The sequence below is a fragment of the Petaurus breviceps genome, unplaced genomic scaffold (genome assembly GCF_028583685.1).
Source record: "Petaurus breviceps papuanus isolate PSGF00001 unplaced genomic scaffold, PetGlider_PUasm1.0 186, whole genome shotgun sequence".
NCBI classification, from domain to species: Eukaryota; Metazoa; Chordata; class Mammalia; order Diprotodontia; family Petauridae; genus Petaurus; species Petaurus breviceps.
In genome coordinates, this window is record NW_027185798.1 from 29,355,475 (window position 1) to 29,377,800 (window position 22,326).

The following is a 22,326-nucleotide window of genomic DNA, read 5'->3' on the forward strand; positions in this document are numbered from 1 at the left end:
GGCTGCCCCTAAGCAATTGGGGTTAAGTAACTTGCTCAAGGTTACACGGCCAGGTGTTTCTGGGTGGGTGCTAAGTGTCTGAGCCCGGATTCAATCCCCAGGTCATCCCGACACTGGAGCCGGTGCTCTTACTCGCTGTGCTACCTGGCCGCCCCAATTCCCTTTCTTTTCTGTGGCAAGAGGGAAGGAGGAAAGTCTCCTCACAGTTGCCCTTCACCTCTCCACAGTTCTTGACCATTCTGTAGAAACCATAGAGAAGATTTGTAGCCTTTCTGCCCAAGGGCTACCATTCTTCTCCTGAGCCATCTGTAGCTTTAATGAGTTAGAATTGTAGGTTTTAATAAAGTATCTTTGAAAATCAAGCTTTTAAAAACAGGGCAACCAAAGTTTGGAAACCATTTGTGGCCGTCTTGGCCTCGTGAGGTTGCCTGGGGTTGTAAGAACCTTGGTCAGGGTACAAGCACCTCACCATTGCACGTGCTGGTCCTAGTCTGGTCTGTGGCTTAGTGGGCAGATCCTGGCACTTCCTTGCTTACTCACAGGCCTGCCTGCAGCTGCATATGTAGCTGGAGAACTTCTGCTAGAGTTCTACTCTGTCCTGATCGTCTGAGCACTCTGTGTCTCCGGAGGGCCTGCAGGCTTGATCTGGCATTTCTTGACTTGCTTGTGTGTAAGATGCATATAGCAGGGGCCCTGCAGTGCTTAATTGCCTTTTTGTACAGCCCATCCATACTTAAAAAGAGAAATAAGGAGAAATCGGCATTCTCTGTTCCATTCTCTTGGGCCACCTCTGGCTGTTGTATTTGTTCTAGTACCTTCCAGACTTGCTTGGGGAGACTGGAATCTTGGTGAAGCTGAGCGATCCCACCCAGTCAGACCCTGACCTCAGCCGAGCCGCAGTGCACTGTATGGCCAACATATGTCTCAGGTACGGGGCCAAATACCCCAAGTGTGGGGCCATTTGTGGGAAGCAGAAACTATCTGAAGTTAGGAGTAGTTTAAGAAATTAACCCACACTTGGAGTTTCCTTAAGGTTATGGAAACTGTGAAGTTCCAATACACATGTCACACGATACTGCAGTTTTTAGATTTTGCCTTTAAAATTACCTTGTAAGGAAATATTTTTTGAAATGACCATAGCATAGAAAATTAGTCACCGATCCACCTTCCCCCTAGGACGTGCACAGTTAGTAAAGAAATACCTAAAACCACAGCCTTTTCTATTTGACTGGCCTAAAATGGAATGATTTTTAAGTCTGGAAAGGACATTTAGGACTCTGTCAATCTTTAGCATCTATCATAGCCACTTTTCTCCCTTTTTAAAAATGTAGATAAGGATGTCCCAAGTGCTCACTTTAAAATGATTTGATAAACTCATTCTGTGATCCCGCAAACCAAAGGAAAGAATAGAAAATTGTAGTGACTTGGGTTATCCTGTCCACGTAGAGCACAGTGCCATCCAGTTTTTATTGGATCAAGTATCTGCTATAGGCAGGGTCTTAGCATTGTGACTGTAGGCTGGTGTAGCCTAAGAGCCCTGGACCCCTGGACCCCACAGGCCTGGGTCCCCATCCTGGCTAGCCATGAAATTACAAGCCAACCATTTGGCTTCCCTGCTTTTTGGTCTCTTCATCTCCAGACTGAGGGGACTGGACCAGATCAGCGTTTTCAGCCTTTTAGAGGTCATAGATCTCTTTGGTAGTCTGAGGGAGCCTGTCCCCTGATCCCCTTTGCTGATGAATGCTTTTAAAAAATGAAAGGAAATGCTAAATTTTAGTGAGAGGTTAGTAAAAATCAAGAGGCAGTTTTTGTCCTACTCAAGTTCCTGGCCCTTGAAATCTGTCCTTTCCCCCAAATAAGAAACCATAGACTATGTGATCTCTTAGGTCGCACCAGTATAAAAAAACCCTCAATTTCTGTAACATAGTTCCTGCCTTTTCTAGACCTTGGAGCATATGGTCTAACTTAGCATGATGAAATATAAGCATGCAAAAAGTGAAATAGAATGAGAAGATTGACTAGTAGTTTAGAATAGCGGCCAGATGGGTGCATAGGATTGCCCCTCTGATGAATTGCATTAGTGTTTCACAACAGCTGGAGTCGGGGAGGGTATACAGGATGTGTGAGGGGACCTCAAGAGAGTCTGGGGGTAGTTCTGAAGAGACCTCCCATGCTCGGTGAAAGGGGCCTCTGAGGAGAGCTGAGGTGGGGGTGGGGAAGAGGGAGATGCTTGTCATCCCCCGGGACCAGTGGTGGGGGGAACCTTTGGGCTCAAGGCCACATGTGGCCTTCTGGGACCTGGGGCTCAGCCTTTTGACTGAGTCCAGGTTTTACACAACAAATCCTTTTGTTAAGGGGATTTGTTCTGTGAAGTTTGGAGATGGGTTATACTTAGTGGTGTTTTCTAAGCTCAATTCAGAGTGTCTGGAGTTTGAATCTCCTCCTTTGCTTGTTGTGTTTTAGTGTCCCAGGACAGCCCTACTTGGATGAGCCTTACCGAAATGTCTGCTTTCAAACTTTCTTAGCTATTTTACAGTCTTTCAAAGTTTCTGGTATGGACGATATCACATTTTGCATGGTAGGTAGAAACCTAATGTTCCACAGTACCTCACTTATGATGTAAGTTACTGTTTTCCATGAAACACATGGCTACAGAAGGAGGCCAGTTGGCTTAAGGCGCTGCTGTAAGTGACTTAAAGTGACAACACTGAAAAGTTTAAATTGTGTAATTTTAGCTTGAAAAAGTATGGGAGAGCTGACCTGCTCAGCAGCACCTGGGACACTTATTCTGGACAGAAGTTTCCTGAATAACAGATGTTAACATTTAGTGCTCAAATCATACCTCTGTCTACTGAGGTGTCAGTGTTTGCTCTGCACACACACACACACACACTTTACACTCATACATAAACACAACACACGTACACTTATAAGACACACATTTACACACACACATGTACACACACATAAACACAACACACATACACTTACAATACACACACACCACACACGCACACACACACAGAGGGTATCCTCTGCCTTTGACTTTGAGGGCCCCTAGCAAAGCCAGTGTGCTGATCTCTTCCCCCCAACTCTCTGGGAGAAGATCTGCTGCTTTTTGCCTCCATCACTCCTGTGTTTAGAGCTGTTGCTGCTGCAGACATAGCCTCTTTTCCAGCTCAGCCCTCAGCCTGCTCTTTGCATTCCTTTCTTCTCAGCTTTTACAAAGAAGGTTGGCTATTTAGAGATAGCACCAGCCAGTCTGAGGGCTCCTCTTCTTATGCTTAGTGAATCCAATTCACAGAGTGTTTACTAACTGCCTAGTCTGCTAGTGACCTGCCCAGTCACAGTATATTGTATGTGTCTTAATAATACTTCATTTAAACTTCAGAGTTTATGAAGTGTTTTCATGCGCATTATCTCATTTGATCATCAGAACAACCTAATTAGGTAAGCAAGACAGGTGGTATTATTCCCATTTTAGAGAAAAGGAGCCTGAGGGTGAGAGGAATTTGAGCGCATGCCTAGTTAGTGGAACACCTGGGACTGGAGCCTGGCCCTCGGCATTCTCAGTGCAGTGCTCCTTGGACTCTACACAGCTGTCATTGTTTCTTGTCATTTCCAGGTCTGTGGTTACCCTCGGCTGCTTTATTATTGCTTGCTGCTCTTGGGCTGCTGGCAGAGACATCTTTTTACAAACTCTCTTACTTTGGGATTTGGTGCAGTTGTGAATGCTTGAGGGTTCTGGAAAGCTGGTGTCCAGATGGCTTAAGGTTTGACTGTCCCTGTAATGTAGTCTCCTTTTCCTCCAGTTGTTACAAAATGCGCTGAAAGGTCTCCAGTCCCTTCTGAATGGGGGTAAGATGAAGCTTACCCAGGCCGAGCAGCTCGGGTCTCTTCTGGCTGTATTAAAGGTGGGCCTGTGTTAGTTACTTCCTTTTTCTCATGGCTAGGGTCTTACCATCTTAACTTTAAGTGGTATTAAATTTTAAAGTTTATTTTTAATACCATTAAAGTGGTATTAAATTAAATATAAAAATTTGCCCATTGATGATCAATCAGCCCACACAGAACAAGAGACACAGAAGTCAAAGGACTTACAACTAATTTTAAGGACCTTTTGAATGATCATTTGAAAATGTTCGACTTCTGAAGAATGCTAAACTTGATTAAATATACTGTATCTTTAAAAAAATAAACCTCTTCACTTAACCCCAATTGCTCTGCCTTCACCCCTCCAAAAAGCAAACAAACCTCTCAGGTGTGTATTTAGTGATTATAACATTTTGGAGCAGGGGAAGGAAGAAAGTGGCAAATACTTAATTTTAGAAAACTTGCTTCCCACCTTTATTTCATTAACAACACAAAAGGCCGCCTCATTTATGAATTCTGTGATTTTTCTTTTTCATGTGTAGAAGTATATGTTTCATGGGCTTCCTGGATTGAACATAGAGACGCCTGCAGTTTTATACCCGGCTCCTCTTCCTCAGTATGATGGGCGATCGCCTGTCAGACAGGAACCAATGGAAATGAACCCCTCAAAGCCAGGAGTGGTATAGTTACAGTTTATTGGATTAGAATTTAGATTTATTTTGTAAAATATATTGTCTGTTGTTTTTATGAGAAGAGCCCTCCTGAACAAGCATTTTTTTACTCACTGTGGGTTCTTAGTAAAATCAGTTTAAAAGAGTGCATGTAGCTGGATCACTTGGGGGTTGGGCACTTCTCAGGGGCGCAGCGCACCGTTATGGCTTTGCAGCCCCATGTGCTCTTCTTCACAAGTTCGGCCTCCTGGACCCACGTGTTTCCTTGAGAATGCTGCCAAGACTGCCACCTTCTGGCCATGGACCTTCTTCTGTTCCCTGCCTCCATCACACCACCACATTCCCCCTCACCTTCCCTCCTGAGCTCCCCAATACTGTCCAACTCTGTCCTTGACGTCTTCTGTCAGAACTGGAGCATGAGCATATGCCCCATGCTGTGATTACTGACTGTTTAAAAAGCCGTCATGCCTACTGAGCTCTGAAGCTTTGGCCCTAGTTAGGTAGTTACTTTATCACTCATCAGTCACTTCTAGTGAGTGTCAGGACAGTTGGGAACATGGGTTTGGGTTTTTTGGGTCGGGGTTGTTGCATAGAACTTGGTTTCTGTGACATAGTAGGAGCTTCTAGAAGAAGAAACTTAGGATCTAGGAACCGAGTGCCTCATGGGCTCACCAGGTCTCGAGTGCAGAGGAGGAAGAGAAGGTGGGTTTTGGCAGGAGACATCAAATGTTTTCATGTGTTCTCTAACAACAGAGTAAAAGAAAAAAGGCAAAAGGCAAACAGAAGAAAGGCCATCAAGGAGAAGAGCTGAAAGAACCAAATGGGGAGATTGGAGCTGGCGCCGCCAGTGCCCTGGGCAAGCTGACCCTCCATGAAGGGAGTGCGGCGGGTTCTGCTTACCTGAGTGCCCCGAGTGGGGCCCCCGATGGTAGCGGCCCGGCAGCCCGAGACCGAGCCGCTTCCTATCTCGGCTCTTCCCCATGGAAGAGGGTCAGCAGCAGTGAATCAGACTATTCGGATGCTGAGGGTGGCCTGCAGAGCAAGATGAGGTGGGCAGCGTGTCTCAGCATCTAAAAGTTAATTCTGAAATGCCAGGTCTTGTGCTAGCTCATTAATTAATTAGACTTCTTTGGGTAGTTGAGATAAAATCACTGCATGAGCTCTGGGATTTATTTAAAAGCAAAGTTCCCGAACATATTTCATTTGATCTCATTAGAAGGAGTCCATTTTGGGTGAGTGCTCTTCTTGTGCTTTTGGTTTAAGCCTCTTGTCTCTTTTTGTTCAAGATCTTACCAAGCCAAAGTCCGCCAGGGAGCTTTAGCTTGCTTCCTCTCCACGATAAAATCAATAGAGAAAAAAGTTCTCTATGGCTACTGGTCTGCTTTTGTTCCGGATACACCTGGCATAGGAAGCCCACAGTCTGTGTCCTTGATGACGATTTCATTAAAAGATCCCTCTCCAAAGGTAAGAGAACTTTGTTATTAACCTCTTAAAATTTTATTAAATCTTGTTTTTTTCTCTGACCCAATTGAGTTAATTTAAATACAGAACTCTTCATTAATTGCTGACTTGAGAATCATCTTCTGGCATCAAAAGAAAACAGGAAGTTGGGTTCACATGGATGGAGGGTAGTGCAGGACCTTGGTTTTTGCCATGCTGCCAGGGGAAGGGCAGTCATAGACTGAGCCTGTAGACTTAGTCATGTAGCCTTTCTGAGCTAGGTTAAATACTAGCCAACATTTGTAGCCCTTTAAGGTTTGCAGAGAACTGTAAGAACACATCTTGGTTTGACTTTCACCACAACCCTGTAAGGTTAGTCCTGTTTTTAATCATATCTTATTTTAGAGGTGAAGAAATAGAGGCAGAGGTTTAGTGATTCTTGCTGAGAGTCACACAGCTTGGAAGTGTCTAAGGTGGGATCTAAACCCAAGTTTTCCTGACTCTGCTCACTGTACCACCCTGTCTTTCTGAAGTAGCACTGTGCCTCTGTTTCTCCTCTTAAAAAGCTTTGTGGGCCCAGGCCAGCCACCCCAAAGGGAAGGCATCAACTCACTGTGAGTGATGCAATGCTGACCTCTGTCTGGATATGCTCACTGTTTTCTGGGAAGCAGCTGGGTAGCCATAGGAAGGGAACAGCTTGTTTTATAGTAGTGGTGTTTATTAACTGGCAGATAAGCCTTAGTGTGGTCCAGGCTCTGGGTGAAACAGCCTTGCCCTTGAGAAACTTAGATCTTAATCATCCCCTTGTAAGCAGTTTACACCCCCATTAATTGGGCTCATTTAGGTTATGATTTGTGTCTGAAGATTTACCCTTTTAATATGATGATATATTCAGGAGTAGAAGCAGTGTTCTATAGTGGACAGGTTGCTGGGCTTGGAGTCAAAGACCTAGGTTCAAATCCTTCCTCTGACTTTTAGCAGCTGGGCAGCATTGGGTTAACATTTAACAAGATTTCATGACAACCTCTTGATTTATCTGGTAAGACTCAGGGGGGCTGCAACTTTGAGATTACTGTGCTGACAAAATTACAGCCCCCTTGTGTGTTCACTTATATCCTTAGCATAATAGATGTAAAACTATCCTTTCCTTGAGTGTCAATTGTTTCTGAGAGGAAATCTTAAGAAAATTCATCAGAAGTCTTTCAAAAGCATGGAATAGAGGTTAAAATAGACTGGGAAGCAGGGGATTGGAGCCTGATAATTGTTCTCATATGTGACAGTCCGTCCAGAAGAGGTTTCACATTCTGAAGTGACATACAAAAGTCATGTCTCTTATGGAGTAAAGTAACAGGAGCACTTCAGTTGTGATACATCATTTTGCTTGGATCAGGTAATCTGGGTAGAAGATAGAAAATTAACATGGAAACTCATCTTACTTAGAAACACCTCTCTTAACAATAGAAGAGATGCCCACATCTAGGCATGGTCCAGAAGTTTGAAAAAGAGAGATGATTTGCTTTCTTTAAATGTGAATTAACTTGAAATTTCAGACTCGAGCCTGTGCTCTGCAAGTGTTGTCCGCCATCTTGGATGGCTCAAAGCAGTTTCTCTCTGTTGCTGAGGACACAAGTGAGCACAAAAGGGCTTTCACCCCCTTCTCAGTGACTGTCGCTTCCAGCATCCGCGAGTTGCATCGATGCCTCTTGTTGGCTTTGGTGGCTGAATCATCCTCCCAGACCCTTACTCAGATAATTAAGGTAAATGGAACTATGAGCCTTTATGATTTTACCATGTCAAAGTCATTTGACTTAAGAATATTTTAAAATTATGCAACGAAAATTCACAAGCTATAATGTAACTGAGTGGTGATTTTTACTAAGGCAGTGTGATTTACAAGTGTGAGTGCATCTTCTCACAATTTCATTTTTGGAAAACTTTTTATCCTTCTAGAGATATAAACTGGATCAGTCAGATCTAAGTATTGTCCAGAAGGACTGATTTCAGACACCTAATCCTTCCAGTGTAAAGGATTGGAGTCCTTCTATCTTTTTCTTTTGCACAGCTTTTATGTAAATGAGTTTTTAACAATATTTCTTAAATGCTTCATTGTCTACTTATGATGCCTCAATTAAAACCATTGGCTTGCATGTGAGGTGCCACTTTTTCATGTCTGTGCTTTGCAGTGCCTTGCAAACTTAGTATCAAATGCACCTTACAACCGTCTGAAACCCAACCTGCTGACCAAGGTGTGGAACCAGATAAAGCCCTACATCCGCCATAAAGGTTGGTGACCTCTTCGGCTCTTCATGCTTTTGTAAGCAATGTTATTTATAACAGGTTATTAATGGTATGTACTCAGATCCTTTTCCTGTCTATTGGTTCATCCTAGTGAGATGAGCTCAGAGCAGAAAGATGGGACCACTTGTTCAAAGAGTGCCCCCTAGGGATGATAGGGTTATAGAGTTTATTGTTCCCAACCTTCAGTCCATGTGGGGAATCTCTTCCAGCCTTTGAGGAAAGGTGGTGTCACTTTGAAACCTCCTGTCTTGCTCTTGCAATGTCATTGGGAAACATTGGAAGTAAATAGGATAGGGAACTGTAGATTTCCCTGCTGCTTCAAGACAATCTATATGTCTTTGATACTGGCAAAAGAATCATGTTTCTACCCACAAACCACCCACAAGTAATTAATGGGTTTATAATACAGTTGCTAGGCTTGTCTGGTATGTAGTTATTCCCATCTGTTAGGTACCAGCCTAGGGTAGGTGGAGGGTAATGGGATTCTTATTTTAATGAAAGAGAGACAAAGAATAACTTTATCAGGGTTATATTCCATACTGAAGTGAAAACTAAGACCTTGTTATTCTAATCCCCAGTTTCTTACTTTTAATGGTAACATTCAAAACTCTGCATATCTCCTATACAGTCTATGTAGAAACCATAAACATTCTCTTAGGAAGTCCAGTTTTAGCATCAGAGTAAGTTGGAATGAATTAAGTTTTGTCTTCGTCTGTAAACAGAGAACAGAAAGGGTTGGACTGGAGGGTCCTTTCCAGTTACATGTTTCAGTTCTCCTTGTATACTTCCTCTGTTTGCATGGTGCCCACCTCTCCCTGTTTCCTTTCACAGATGTCAATGTCCGGGTCTCAAGTCTGACCCTCTTGGGGGCCATAGTGTCGGCTCAGGCTCCTTTGCCTGAAGTTCAGCTGCTTTTACAGCAGCCTTGTTCTTCTGGGCTAAGTAGTAGTGGTTCTGCCACATCGTGGCTCAGCTCTTGTGACTGGCGCAGAGACGCTTCCTGTGCAGAAACCCTTGAGGAATCGGCAGGTCCCAGTGGCGAGCCCTGCTGGCTCATCCGTCTCTGCATCTCCATTGTTGTACTGCCCAGAGAAGATGCCTGTTCTGATAGCGATGCTAGCTGTGCACTTGGCAATACATATGAACCATCTCCTGTTCGATTAGAAGCCTTACAGGTGAGAGAGTCTCATACTTGTATTTACAGAGAGAACCAATCATTTAAATGTTGCTTCCTGTTGGAATTCACAGGCACACAGAGTGTCAGCGTCTGAAGGCCTCTCTCTCTTGAGCCATCTAATATAGCCTATACCTTAAAAGAGTCTCCACCTGAGGAACTATCCAAACTGCTTGGAGACCTCCAGAGAGGGAGAGTCCCCCATCTACAAGGCAGACCGCTCTCCTTTCGTTAGGAAATTTTTCCTAGTATCAACCTGAATTTGCCTCTTTGTGACTTCTACCCGTTTTTTTTTTTTCTGATGATACCCTCTGGGGCCAAACTCTAAGTCCTTTTTACCATGGTTGTCCTTCAGCTACCTGAAGACGGTGATCACGTTCCACCTGAGTCTTCTTCTCTTCTCCAGGCTAAACATGCCCAATGCCTTTAGCTTGTCCTCATTTGTCATGGACTCAGGGCCCATCAGCTTCCTGGGTGCCGTCCTCTGAGTCCTCTTTACCTTACCTGTGTCCTTTGTACACCATGGTCCCAGAACTGAATGAGCATCACCCTCGGGGGCAGAGCTGGCAGTCTGAGAATACAGTGGGCCTCTTACCTCTATTCTCATGGACTTAACTCAGTCCAAGATGTCAAGGGCTTTTTGATGCCATATCCTGCTGCTGGCTCACTGAGTAAGCAGGCCCCTGAAGCCCCTGCATCTTTCTCAGTGACTGCTCTCTGTCTGTGCCTCTGCCATCCTTGTAGCCAACTGCAAGACTTTGGATTTATCCCGTGGAGTTGTGCCTTGTTACATTCAGTGCAGCGCTCCAGGTCTCCAGGGTCTCTGTGCATCCTGACTCTGCCGTCCTGGGTCACAGGGATCCCTCCGAGCTTGGTGCTGTCTGCGTGTCGTCTCTGCCTCCGGCTGAGGCTTTGATGCACGTGGTGAAGCGGCGCCGTGTGATTGTGTCATCGCCTAATCCTGACTTCTCTGTCTCCTTCACAAGAAGAGCATGAAATATGTGATCTAAAGCTTCGCTGAGATTTAAGTGAACTATGTCCTCTGCACTCCCCTTCTCTGCTAGTGCAGTTGTCCAGTCAGAAAAGGAAGCGAGAGGAGCAAATGAGGCGATGTTTGTGAACGCTTAGCACAGGGCCTGGCACGTAGTAGGTGCTTAATGAACACTCATCCCCTCCCTGTCCCCTGGTCTGGCATGGCCTGTTCTTGATGAAAGCCTGCAGACTTTTTGTGATGACAAAGAGAGGTTCATCAGCCATCTCTGTGATGCTCAAAGATGGTTCCAAAGTCTTCCCAAGAGCTGAAGTCGAGCTCACTGGCCCAGAGGGTGCAGATTCCACTTCTTTCTCTTTGTGGAGAATAAGGGCAACATTTGCCTTCTCTGGTCCCGTGGCACCTCTGCCATTGTCCAAGGTCTCTCAGGTATTGCTGCCAGTGGCTCCGCCATGATGCCAGGCCCCAAGGATGTGGTTCATCCGAGGTGGACAGTTCAGGGCTCTTTCCTGTCTCCTCACGTGGGGGAGTTACTTTGCTGGAAGTTGTGGTTGTTTGGTCATTTCCAGCATCGAGGGCATACTCTTCCGAGATCTCAGAGCCACTGAAGAATTGCAGGATTAACAGATGGACTTGCTGTCTTGGTGTGGGTAGGAGGCAGGGGGGCTGGAAAGAGGCTGTCTTGTTTCTGTCCTGCTGGAGGCAGCGTTCATTGGTGCAGAGCAATCTCACAGGCCGCAGATGACACTGGTGGGTATCACCTATCCTCTCCTTCACCTCAGTGGGCCTTCCTGTCAGGGGGGCTGTGCACCAAGGAAGTGGCTTTTTTTAAAGGACCTGTTTAGACAAACAGTTTTAACTCCATGGTACATCTTCATGGGGTTTCTGACTGGAAGGGATTTTAGAGACGATCAAGGCCAGCCCAATTACACAGATACATTTCAGGTTCGTGTTATCCCAGGGATAGATACTAAATAGCAAAGCTAGGTTTTAACCTGGATCCGTTGGCAATAGTATGTCATCCTGATGTCACGGGAGAGTCAAGTCAACATTTAGTAAGCCCCTACTATGTGTCAGGCAGTAAGTACCAGGAATACAAAGGGAGGTAAAAGACAGTCCTTGCCATTAAGGAGCTGACGGTCTAATGGGTAAGATGTGATATGCACTAATGGCAGTCTAACTGGTACATCAGCGTCGTGGAGAGGAGAGAGTATTGAACTGAAATTTGTAAAGATTTACAGCCAGATGTCACCATAGTGCACAGAGTGCAAGGCTCAAAGAGTTGGGAAGACGCATCTTTCAGAGTTCAAATCTAGCCTCAGGCACTTAGTCACTGTGACTCTAGGCAAGTCACTTAACCCTATTTGCCTCACTTTCCTCATTTGTAAAATAAGCTGGAGATGAAAGTGGCAAAACCACTTCAGTATCTTTGCCCAGAAAACCTCAAATGGGGTCACAAAAAGTCGGATATGACTGAAACAACTAAACAACATGAAATAAACACTAAAGTTAAAAAATCAGTGTTTGTGTCTTTGACAGACATTTCATAATACTGTCAGTAACCTCCAAATCTCTCCATGAAACAAAGCCCAGTCATTTATAACAGTGTTTTTCTAGTGATATGATACAGCTGTGAATTGTCACCCAAAAGGCAATGGAGAGGCATATAGTGTGTGAAAATAGGCAGCAGCTTTACCAACAATGATTCACGGAAAAAATGTCATCCAAAAAAGATGTGGCTGGTCATTTACCAAGAGTGAAAGATAACATGTGGCCAGTCTGCCCTAGGGAAGGTCCTCACCACGGGGAGTAAACCCATTGTGGAGATCAAGGAGGCCGTGGACAGGAGTTCCACCAGGGAGTTTCCCCCACATTTCACAAAGGCACTGCTCCATTCACATTTTGTGGAGTGGTTTTTCTTAGGCTTTTAAACATTTTTCTATAGAGCTGACCAAAAATATTCCTCCCTGCAGTGAGTTCAAATTATGGTGGTTGACTAGTGCATGCCTGTGTGTTTCTTGCCTGTAGGTGCTGGCCCTTCTGGTGAAAGGCTATTTTGTAATGGCCCAGGGCTATTTGATGGAACTTGGTGAGGTGGCCTGCAGGTGCATGGAGGAAACAGACCCATCCATTCAGCTTCATGGTGCAAAAGTAATGTTTTCTCATTGTTTTTTGTTCTCTTCATTTCATATCCTACATACTTAGCAGTTCTATAATTTCTTAAGGTAGTCATGACTGAGAACATGTTTATTGGATGACATTGTTTGAGGTAGGGAAATTTATAAAAGCCTATGGTCTGTGGTGGTGGGGTCCAGCGCAAATAGAAATGGGGGCCACTACACCTTATGAGCCATATATTGACTTAGAAAATCACAGAGAAACATTGATGTTTTCTTGCACTTTTCTTTATTTTGTTAAATATTTCCCAATTATGTTTTAATCTGATTTGGGCTACACTTAAAGTGTAGCTAGCGGGCCATGTATTTGACCCCTCTGGCATACAGTTTCATGTGCCTATTCAGAGAGCATGGATTTCTTGGATGGAGGCTGATTACATGTGATTGATGGTTAGATTTCTTGAGTACCTTGATCCCTCTGTGTCGAAACTTGAACTCTTTACAAAAGAATGAAAATCAGTAGAGAATTAATTTTTCTTGGATTAGATATGACCTTGAGCTTGAAGAAAGCCAAGTATATAACGACTATCATTCTAATGGTCTCTTCTAATAATTCATTTGGTTTTTCTTTGTTTGTTTTGGCAGCTTCTAGAAGAGCTAGGGACAGGCTTAATCCAGCAATATAAAGCAGACTCAACTGTTGCCCTCAGTCAGAGAGTCCCAGTCAGTTTGGTAAGTGAATGGCTGTGCATCTGGGCTTTCTCGTTTCTTTGTATTTCAGTCAGGGCCTTGATTCTAGTTATTTGGTCTTACAGCACTCAGGTGAGTGCCTGGCACAGATTCATAACTACTTGTAGGTAGATTAGTTAGTTAATTGGACTATGTTGTGTCTACAGATGCTACGAAGTGTGACCTGTTGCCAAATATGTTTGAACTCTGGTGTTTGATGTGCTCCTATACCAAAGTGTGTCAGGGCTCAAGGCTCAGAGTTTTCAAGAATAAGTCTGTCAGCTAGTATTTATGAAGCCCCTGCTGCTTGATATCAGCCACTCTGTTTGGCACTGGGGCTACAAGGATAAAATAAAAATAGTCCTTACCCTCAGGGAGCTTATATTTTACTTAGGGAGTAAAGACTGGGTTCTTCTTTCCCGAGTTGCATCTTGATCAGTTTTTCTCTTGTAGGTGGTGATGTTTTGGGCTATGATGCTGAATGGCCCTTTGCCCAGAGCGCTTCAAAATTCACAGCATCCGACTCTCCAGGCCAGTTCCTGTGATGCCCTCTCTTCCATCTTACCAGAGGCTTTCAGTAGCCTGCCGGTAAATGGCTCTTTGTCATCCTTGTCAATGAGGCTGTTATGTTAGCATCAGATATTGATGTTCAATCACACATTGGATGGTTAAAAGCCTTTACAAGCCAGTGTTTGATATAGTCTCTGGGGAAAGAGGGCAGGCTTGTATTTCTGAGTTAAAAAAAAAAGAACAGAAAAAGTAGAAGCCAGGTCTTCATTAGGTTAGTAATTGAAATTCAAGTTCAGCCTTGTTTGCCCCTCAGTCTCCCAGAGCGTTTTTGACTATTTCTCATGCTCTCTGAGCTGGGTGTCTGAAGGTGACCAGGAATGAAATAGGAGGACCATGAATGGCCGCATCACCCTGCACCAGCTTTGATGAGCTCGAGGTGTGGAGTTTAGTTTTTACCCTGACTCCTTGAGGCAGGACCATGTGCTGAGTCACTGAAGCCACGGGAGCCTCTGTCTCTCCCTCTCTTGAGAGGTTTGGGCTTAAATGCTCCCAGAGTTCCTTTCCAGCCCTAAGTCCTTTGATACAGTGACACGTTGGGCCCCTGCTCCTCTGCCTAGCATGGGGTGCTGTGTGCATAGCAGTTCATTAGCACACATATGGGGGGAGATAAATAGCACTTCTCTGTGAACTTGCACCTTTCTGTTACCATTGATAATGGCAGAATGACAGACAGATCTTGTGCATCACTCTGCTGCTGGGGTTGAATCACAGCAAGAATCCTCTGGTGAAAGCAGCTGCTGCCCGCGCCCTGGGTGTCTATGTGCTCTTCTCCTGTCTCAGACAGGTAAGTGCACGCCACAGCCTCTGCTCTGTGGAGACCTTCAGAGAGAGTCAACACCCACAGTGTCGTCGCTGGAGGGGGCTGCACCCTCCCCCTCCAGTTAGCTCACTGAGGATCATCCCCTGCCTAGTGCCATGGAAGGCACATGGGGGCAGAGGTGCTGGGGAAAGCCTGAGCGCTCCCAGCTTGTTCATATCAAGGTCAATCGTGGCGTTTGCCTTGTTATTATGTGGGTATATTTTGGGGACCAGACCTTTTATTTTATTGATACAGAGAGGACCCAGTGAGAAAAAGCCTCTGTACTCCCCGCAGATTGGCACCACCTCTGTACTTAGAGGCTTGGAGTTGGCTGGGGCAAATGATTTGCCAAGGGTTGTGTATAGACTTTTAAAAATTTCCCCAATATGTTGATGTAAATGTAGATATAAAGTTATATAGAGAACCTTTTTCTAATTAACATGTGTATAATTATGTCATTTGTAATTTTCTGTTATCATTAATAATTATAGGCTGACAGATTCTGTATATTACTTGGCTGCTTGGATTAAATAAAAAAAATTCAGTGTGTGTGTGTCTGTGTGTGTGTATGTGTGTGTGTCTGTGTATATGTGTATCCACATATCCCCGGGTGCTTGAATATCAGAAGCACAGGCAATATAATAAAGCAACTTAATTTTGTGAGGGAAATGTGTTAGATAAGCCTGATAAAATGCTTTGTGGCAGTGCACAAGAGAGGTCTTGGAAGGGAGATCTGACTGGGGAATGACCCTGGTAAGGATGATGGGGCCTGAGCACGTAAAACTTCTTGGAGGAAAAGTAATATGGGGCAGGGCTTGATAGTAGGGAGGTGGTGTTTTTCAAAAGGTAAAGGGAAAACAGGGCCTGCAGTGGCCTGCTGATGTTCTAAGTGTAGGGCAAAGGCTCGTTCCTAGAGAGGGATGAGAGAGGCCGCAGGGCAGACTAGAGAGGACCTGAGGGAGGACAGAGGAGCAGTCTTCAGAGATTTCCAAACAGTGTTGCTTTCTAGAGTCAACTTTCTGATCACAGTAGTATTAAACATGAGTAGTGTTTGGACACAAGCACTTTTAAACAAGAGGATAAAAACACCAGATACATTATGTCCATTGCTAAGCTGTCTGTCCAGGCCCTCATCTTCTTTGTCATGATGTCCCCCCGGTCATGATGTTGAAGGTATTTTATAATACCTGTTTGTTACTGTTCAGAGGGTCATCTTTCAATCCTTTTTGTTTCCTGGTTTCCATGTGCCCATCTAAGATACCCTTCACTCCTTCCCCAGTGCTCCCAGGGTCCTTCCTGAGCCCTATTCCCACACTGGGCTTTATCTTTGCCTTGTCCTGATGTACGTCTGTGGAAGGCATGAGGCAGTAGATTCTCTCACTTCTCTTGCTCCCGTAAGCCATTCTCACTGGCCAGCCAGCCACCCCGCACTGCTCCCTGGAGGGAGACAAGTATGCATCTTTAGCACCAAGACCACAATTAGGGGCGTCTAGGTGGAGCAGGAAATAGAGCACTGGCCCTGGAGTCAGGAGGACCTGAGTTCAAATTCGGCCTCTGACACTTAACACAAAACTAGCTGTGTGACCTTGGGGAAGTCACTTAACCCCTATTGCCCTACCTTCCCCCCCCCCCCAAAAAAAAGCAAAAGAAAATTAAGAAAAAAACCAAAGACCACAATTAAGCAAGTTGTTTAACTGAGTGGGCTTCATTTCTTCCTTTGTGAAATCGTAGAGTTGGATGAGATCTCCACAGGCCCTTCTACCTTTGAAGCCCTAAGGTTTCAAGTGTTAAATATTGTCTCTTCATGGCACGTAGAATAATTGACAAGCAGTCACAAAAAAACAATGTTGTTGAAAGCAGCTTCTTCACATAATACTTTCCACAGCAGGTAGTTCAAAAGTTACATAACAACTAATTTAACAAATCCTATTAAGAGTTTGTATTACTAGCATAATTTAAGGTCAGGCATCTTCTAGTCTCGAAGTTTGTGTCATGGCCTATGGTCCCTTTCTCCAAGTAATGTGGTGAAATGCATAAAAGAATATTTAAGACTACAGAAGAAACCAATTAGCTTGAAATGCAGTCATTAGAATATTAAGAAAACTAGTTAAGAACCCATGGTCTATTTAGTTTACCATTTTAAGATAATTTTAAAATGCCATTTACCCTAATTAATGTAATTGTCACAGAAAGGCCAAGGGGGAAATTAGGAAAGATTAAAGACCCACTTCATTCAGAAGGAAAGAATTCTGACAATCCCTGTGTTATGTACTTCACCTGCAGATCAATAAAGCCCTCAATATGGAAGCTACAAAATGTTGTTAGGAGGTAACCGAGGCATTGAGAGCTTACAGCATTGGTGGGAGGGGAGGGTACACAGTGAATAATGTACTTTCTCTGGGAGAACTTTCTCTGAATTGGACCTTGGGAGTTTTGTTGATTAACTAGTTCAACTTTATACATGAATAAATTCCCGAATACAAATTTTTCATGTTTGCAATTTGTGACCAAAATGAAATACTTTGAAAACTTCAGAGATGTCCCTTGGAACTCCTGAAGTTATTTCATTGCTCTTCTCTTGTAGGATGTCATGTTTGTTGCAGACACAGCAAATGCGATCTTGATGTCTCTGCATGACAAGTCTCCAAATGTCCGTGCCAAAGCCGCCTGGTCCTTGGGCAACCTGACAGACACTTTGATTGTCAACATGTAAGTAGCTCCTTTTCCTAGACCGTGAGGTCTGAGGCTCCAACATCTGGTGAAGGATGAGTTGCTGCAGTCGCCATGACTGTGTGTGAATCTTTTCACTTGGCTTCATGTGGTCTGCCTTATTACAGAACGACTTCCTGAGCTGTGCTCCTTGTAGTTCTTACCGCTGTATGTGAGAGTGAGAGTGTAATGTCATATGTGTCCATTCAAATGGCTTTCACCTTTTGGACATGTTGTCTGCTTTGGTTTGAACAGGGAGATGTTGGGCCAGAGTTTCCAGGAAGAATTTTCTGGTCTCTTGCTATTGAAAATGCTGAGATCAGCAACTGAAGCTTCCAAGGATAAAGACAAGGTAGTAAAGTCTTTCCCGGGAATGTTTGACATAAACTGCCTTTAGTTAGACGTGAGCACTTTTAAATGACGGCGGGAGGAAAACTTGGAGCTCTGATCACTCCTTTGCGCATTGTTTTCTTTGAACCAAGAGAGTAGGTTTTGTGGGAAGATCCCAGAACAGGAGCCCTGGGCCAGTCAGCTGCCCTTCATCACACCCAAGTCCCAGGTCTTCCGCCAATTTGCTCAGTAGCCTGGGGCAAACCATTTTCCTTCTTTGAGCCTCAGTTTTCTTGTGACTTCTGAGATCCCTTTCAACTTTTAATGTTTCATGATTCTTCGAAATGGGACAGGTGAGCTCCTTAGTGATGTTCAAGCAGCACCTTATTTTGGGAGTCATCTGTTCACCTTGGAGGTTTCCACAACTCCCCCCACTAGCATCGTTGTCCTGTTCCACAAGGTTCCCGGACCTAGGAAATTAGTTAAAGCTAAAAGATACTCAAGATTGTCCGTGAGGCAGAATTGTTTCTGATCCTCGTTTTTCAATCAGGTAAAAAGTAATGCCGTTCGGGCCCTGGGAAATTTGCTCCACTTCCTGCAGCCGTATCATATAGTCAAACCCAGATTTACAGAAACCATTGAGGAATCCATCCAGGCCCTTATCTCTACTGTTCTGAGTGAGGCCACCATGAAAGTCCGATGGAATGCCTGTTATGCTCTAGGAAATGTATTTAAAAATTCTGCCTTGCCCCTGGGTATGTAAAAACTTCCTTTATTTTGCTTTCACTTTCTTTTTTTATTTCTGCAAAATCCTGAACTCCAGATAAAGCACTACAACTAGATGTTTGGTACAAAAGTGACAAAGGAGATTCTGCTTGGAAAGAAGTACCGTGGGTGGCTTCTTTTTAGATTATAGCTTGTAATCCTATTTACCAGAGCCAGCTTGTAGCTCATAGATATTTCTGAAATCTGTTTCCTTCATGTCATTTTTTTTTGCCTCATATTTGATTTTAAGGGCCAGATGGTAAGAAAGCCCAGTGTTCTAGCTGATGGTGTTCTTGAATTTACCAGCATTTTCCCTGTTTCTTGCTACAGAGCAAACTGTAGACTGTTGACTTCTTGTCAGCTGAGAGCTGGGCAGGTCAGGTCAAAGGAAATTTATCATGAAGTGACTTGTGTGAAGTCATATCCACTTGTGTAGCCATAGTCTCTACTACCATGTTTCCCTGATAATAAGACCTATCCCGAAAATAAGCCCTCCCCTTACTGTGTAAGATTCCTCTAAAATAAGCCCTCCCCCGAAAATAAGCCCTATTGAGATTGCTACTGTAGTGAAGGTGATCCCCTGCGCTACCCGCTACATTACGGTACCCTCTGTATGCACCGTTCGCCCCACCCCGGGTGAAATGCACGCCGCGCTCCGAGCTGCATCCAATCAGAGCTGCAGCAGTGAGTGCGTCATCCTGTTCTTCCACAGTGATTTGCTTATTGAATAAAGGTACATTTTTTTGTTCACATTTACCTGTTTATTAAAATTGCTGTCAATGTTCATTAAAATAAGCCCTCCCCTGAAAATAAGCCCTCTGGTGTTTTTCTGTCCAAAAAAAATAATAAGACAGTGTCTTATTATCGGGGAAACACGGTAGGTCGTGAATTCTACCCTCTTTTGTTGCAGAGGAGAAAACGTGCCCCAGAGGCCCAGTGACCATGAGTGGCAGAGTCCAGGGCTTTTAGCACCAGGGTGTTCTAGCTCTGTAGAAGGCAGTGTGGTTAACCTGTTGAAGACCCGAAAAGCACAGATAGGTTTCTCTTCAGCCTAGGAGTTTTCTTTAACAGAAAACCTCTCTGTAGGGTGGGGCTAATTTTGTTGGGGTAGCCATGTATTGCTTCCCAATCCTTTTGCAAACTACCTGTTTGTTTTCATGACTGTTTCTAGGTACAGCCCCTTGGACAGCTCAAGCCTATGGTGCTCTCACATCGGTTGTGAAATCCTGCAAGAATTTCAAAGTGCGAATCAAATCTGCAACTGCTCTTTCCATTCCAGACAAGAGGGAGCAGTATGGGTCCACGGAACAGTATGCTCAGATCTGGAGTGCGCTGGTCACGGCCTTACAGAAGAGTGAGGACACCACGGACTTTCTGGAATTCAAATATTGTGCCAGCCTAAGAACACAAATCTGCCAGGCCCTGATTCACTTGTTAAACCTAGCCAACAGTTCAGATCTGTTGTGCATTCAAGAAACTGTGGAGCAGAATGGTGATATGGTCAGGCTCTACATGTTGCAGTATTTAAAGTCGGGAGTGGAGGGAGACGACACAGGTCCAGCGTGTCCAGCGCAGAGCCCCCAGGAGCGAGACAAGATGCTCTCAGAGGCCCTGGGGCATGTAAAGGGGATTCTGGGACCCTCAGGTGATGCAGCTAAGAAGGCCATCGTGGCTTATCTGGAAGGCATCCTGACCACATACACCAGTGCAGCTGAGCCATGTGTCTCTTTGCTGTAAGGCAAATGCTGAGAGACCAGGGAAGAGATGGGAAGTGTGCCAAGAGGGTAACTTAAGAAGTGAGAAAGGGGCCTTCTCTGTCAGTCAGTGTGCTCAATGGCATCTTGGGAGCAGAAGCAGAAAGAACTTAAAACTCACGCCTCCTTGGGGAATGTGGGATTGATTTTTCATCGTCCTCCTCCTGCAGAGCACTCCGGCCGTCGACGTACACCCTGAGCTGCCATCCTTTGAGATGTGTGTCGGCCGGCCAGGCCAGCCCAGCCCCCTCTAACCAGGGGCTTGTGGAAGGAAAGGGACAAAAGGTAGAAAGTGTGTCCAGGGCAGGGCCAGGGCCTGGGCAGGAAGAGCCACCAAGGAACCTGTTGGGCAGTGCCCCACCTCTCTGGCCCAATGGGGTTTTTACTTTGCCAGGGCCTTTGAAGTCTGTTGCTACAACTCCTGGTTAAGCTAATCGGTTACTTTATGACTGTTTTAAAGTGAGGCTCCTTTTACAAATAGCCCACTGCCCCCTCCACCCTCTTTTAATTAGCTCTATTCAAACCAAAAATTTCACAAGCTAGAAATAGTTTTTTCTTGATAGCCATTAAACATATGTAAAACTACTTTCTCTGCCAGCAGCACTGTGCCCACTGATGTTTTTCCTAGAGTTCAATTATATATCTTTGCTTTGGTGACATGTATACTAGTACTTTGTACTTTTGAAAGAAATGTAAACAGCTAAATAAACATATTCTTCTAAATTTGGTTCCCAATATAATTTATCCTCTATCAGACCGAGTTGAGAACCTCATACTTAACGGCACTGGACAATTTACACTCGATTACTTGGTTGTCCCAATGATTGCTCTGTTCATGTGCCTTCTTTGCATCGAGTGGGGACTTTTGAGTGAAGTCTCTCACTGAACTGAGCTCTGAAAAGAGCAGGGATGATATAGGGGCTTCCTCAGTGAACTACAAAGCCTTGGGCTATTAGGGAATTACAAAGGAGAGGAACAGCTCACGCACCTGGCTCCTTGGATTTTTGTTGGTTTAGGATAAATGTGTGGTCACAACTTCACACCACTGTCCAGGCTCAGACTTGGAGAGTCTCTGACTTCAGATTCTGGTGAGTGGACCTCTGAACTCTACCGAAGATAAACTGGCTGGTCCCTTGTCCTTTCCATGTTAGCTTCACAGGCGATTGGCTGCCTCATTTGGTGCAAACATGTTATGCATTACATGTGTTGGGTTGACATTTCTTAGAAGCTTTATTACATTTCAGCACACACAGATTCAGGATCGGGGTTTGGCTTTTGTCAGCTTTCTTGAGTTTGTCCTCACTTGTTTGACAGCAGTGATTTAAGCATTGATAGGGGCATAGAGATTTTGTGCAGCAAATAACACTTCTACTTTTTATCTGGTGTAGAATATATAAGGAGTAAGGTTTTGCAGTAACAACAATAACACACTCTTGTTGAAAGCTAAAACACTGGACCTGAAATAGTTCCTGCACCTTCCTCATTCTCTTGTTAATCCTCTGTCCATTTGAGTGACATTAGGGGGTTTTAGTAAGAAATAGATGGCTATATTTGTTTTGACTGTTTTCTCTGAAGGTAGTTGGATTTAGATTTTTAAAAAAATTTTCCCCTCAATTGTTCTTCAGTTTTGTGCCTTCTTGTTTCTCCAAAATGCTATTGGGTACCTAGACAGAAATACTGTCTAACTTCATGCAGTTACTGAAAATCCTCAGGGAAGAGGGATTAATGGAATCCCTTTTCTTACAACAGGTAAGAGTCTCATCCATTTCTCAAATTCTGTAATTCCATACTCGGTGAGATTTTGTATACTTTCTACTGACTTATTTTAACCTTTTAAAAAAATTTTGAGTTCCAGATTCTCTCCCCCCCAGCACCTCCCCCACTCCTTGAGAAGGCAAACTTGTTACACATATGAAGTCAGGCAGAACATTTCTGTATTAGCCATGTTTTTAAAAAATGCAAGAAAAATAAAGGGAAAAAGCAATACCCTTCAAACTGTACTCAAGAGTTCCTCTCTCTGGAGGTAGATAGCATTCTTCATCATGAGCCCTCTGGAATTGTCTTAGGTCGTTGTGTTGATCATAAGTAACTCACAACTGATCTTCA

The 22,326-nt window shown here is 44.3% G+C and overlaps 1 protein-coding gene across 1 annotated transcript in view; it reads left to right on the plus strand.

Moving 5' to 3' along the window:
* Positions 1 to 20,943, plus strand: part of HEATR6 (HEAT repeat containing 6) — a 24,006-nt gene extending 3,063 nt beyond the window's left edge. The window contains exons 4-20 of the mRNA XM_069089965.1: positions 813 to 928; positions 2,464 to 2,578; positions 3,813 to 3,914; positions 4,416 to 4,553; positions 5,298 to 5,593; positions 5,831 to 6,008; positions 7,535 to 7,741; positions 8,168 to 8,267; positions 9,114 to 9,457; positions 12,476 to 12,598; positions 13,210 to 13,296; positions 13,747 to 13,881; positions 14,525 to 14,647; positions 17,247 to 17,371; positions 17,627 to 17,723; positions 18,252 to 18,456; positions 19,638 to 20,943. Of these exons, the coding sequence (XP_068946066.1) occupies positions 813 to 928; positions 2,464 to 2,578; positions 3,813 to 3,914; positions 4,416 to 4,553; positions 5,298 to 5,593; positions 5,831 to 6,008; positions 7,535 to 7,741; positions 8,168 to 8,267; positions 9,114 to 9,457; positions 12,476 to 12,598; positions 13,210 to 13,296; positions 13,747 to 13,881; positions 14,525 to 14,647; positions 17,247 to 17,371; positions 17,627 to 17,723; positions 18,252 to 18,456; positions 19,638 to 20,203 (3,057 nt within the window). The 3' untranslated portion in view covers positions 20,204 to 20,943. The remainder of the gene's footprint in view (positions 1 to 812; positions 929 to 2,463; positions 2,579 to 3,812; positions 3,915 to 4,415; positions 4,554 to 5,297; positions 5,594 to 5,830; positions 6,009 to 7,534; positions 7,742 to 8,167; positions 8,268 to 9,113; positions 9,458 to 12,475; positions 12,599 to 13,209; positions 13,297 to 13,746; positions 13,882 to 14,524; positions 14,648 to 17,246; positions 17,372 to 17,626; positions 17,724 to 18,251; positions 18,457 to 19,637) is intronic.
* The last annotated feature ends 1,383 nt before the right edge of the window (positions 20,944 to 22,326 follow it).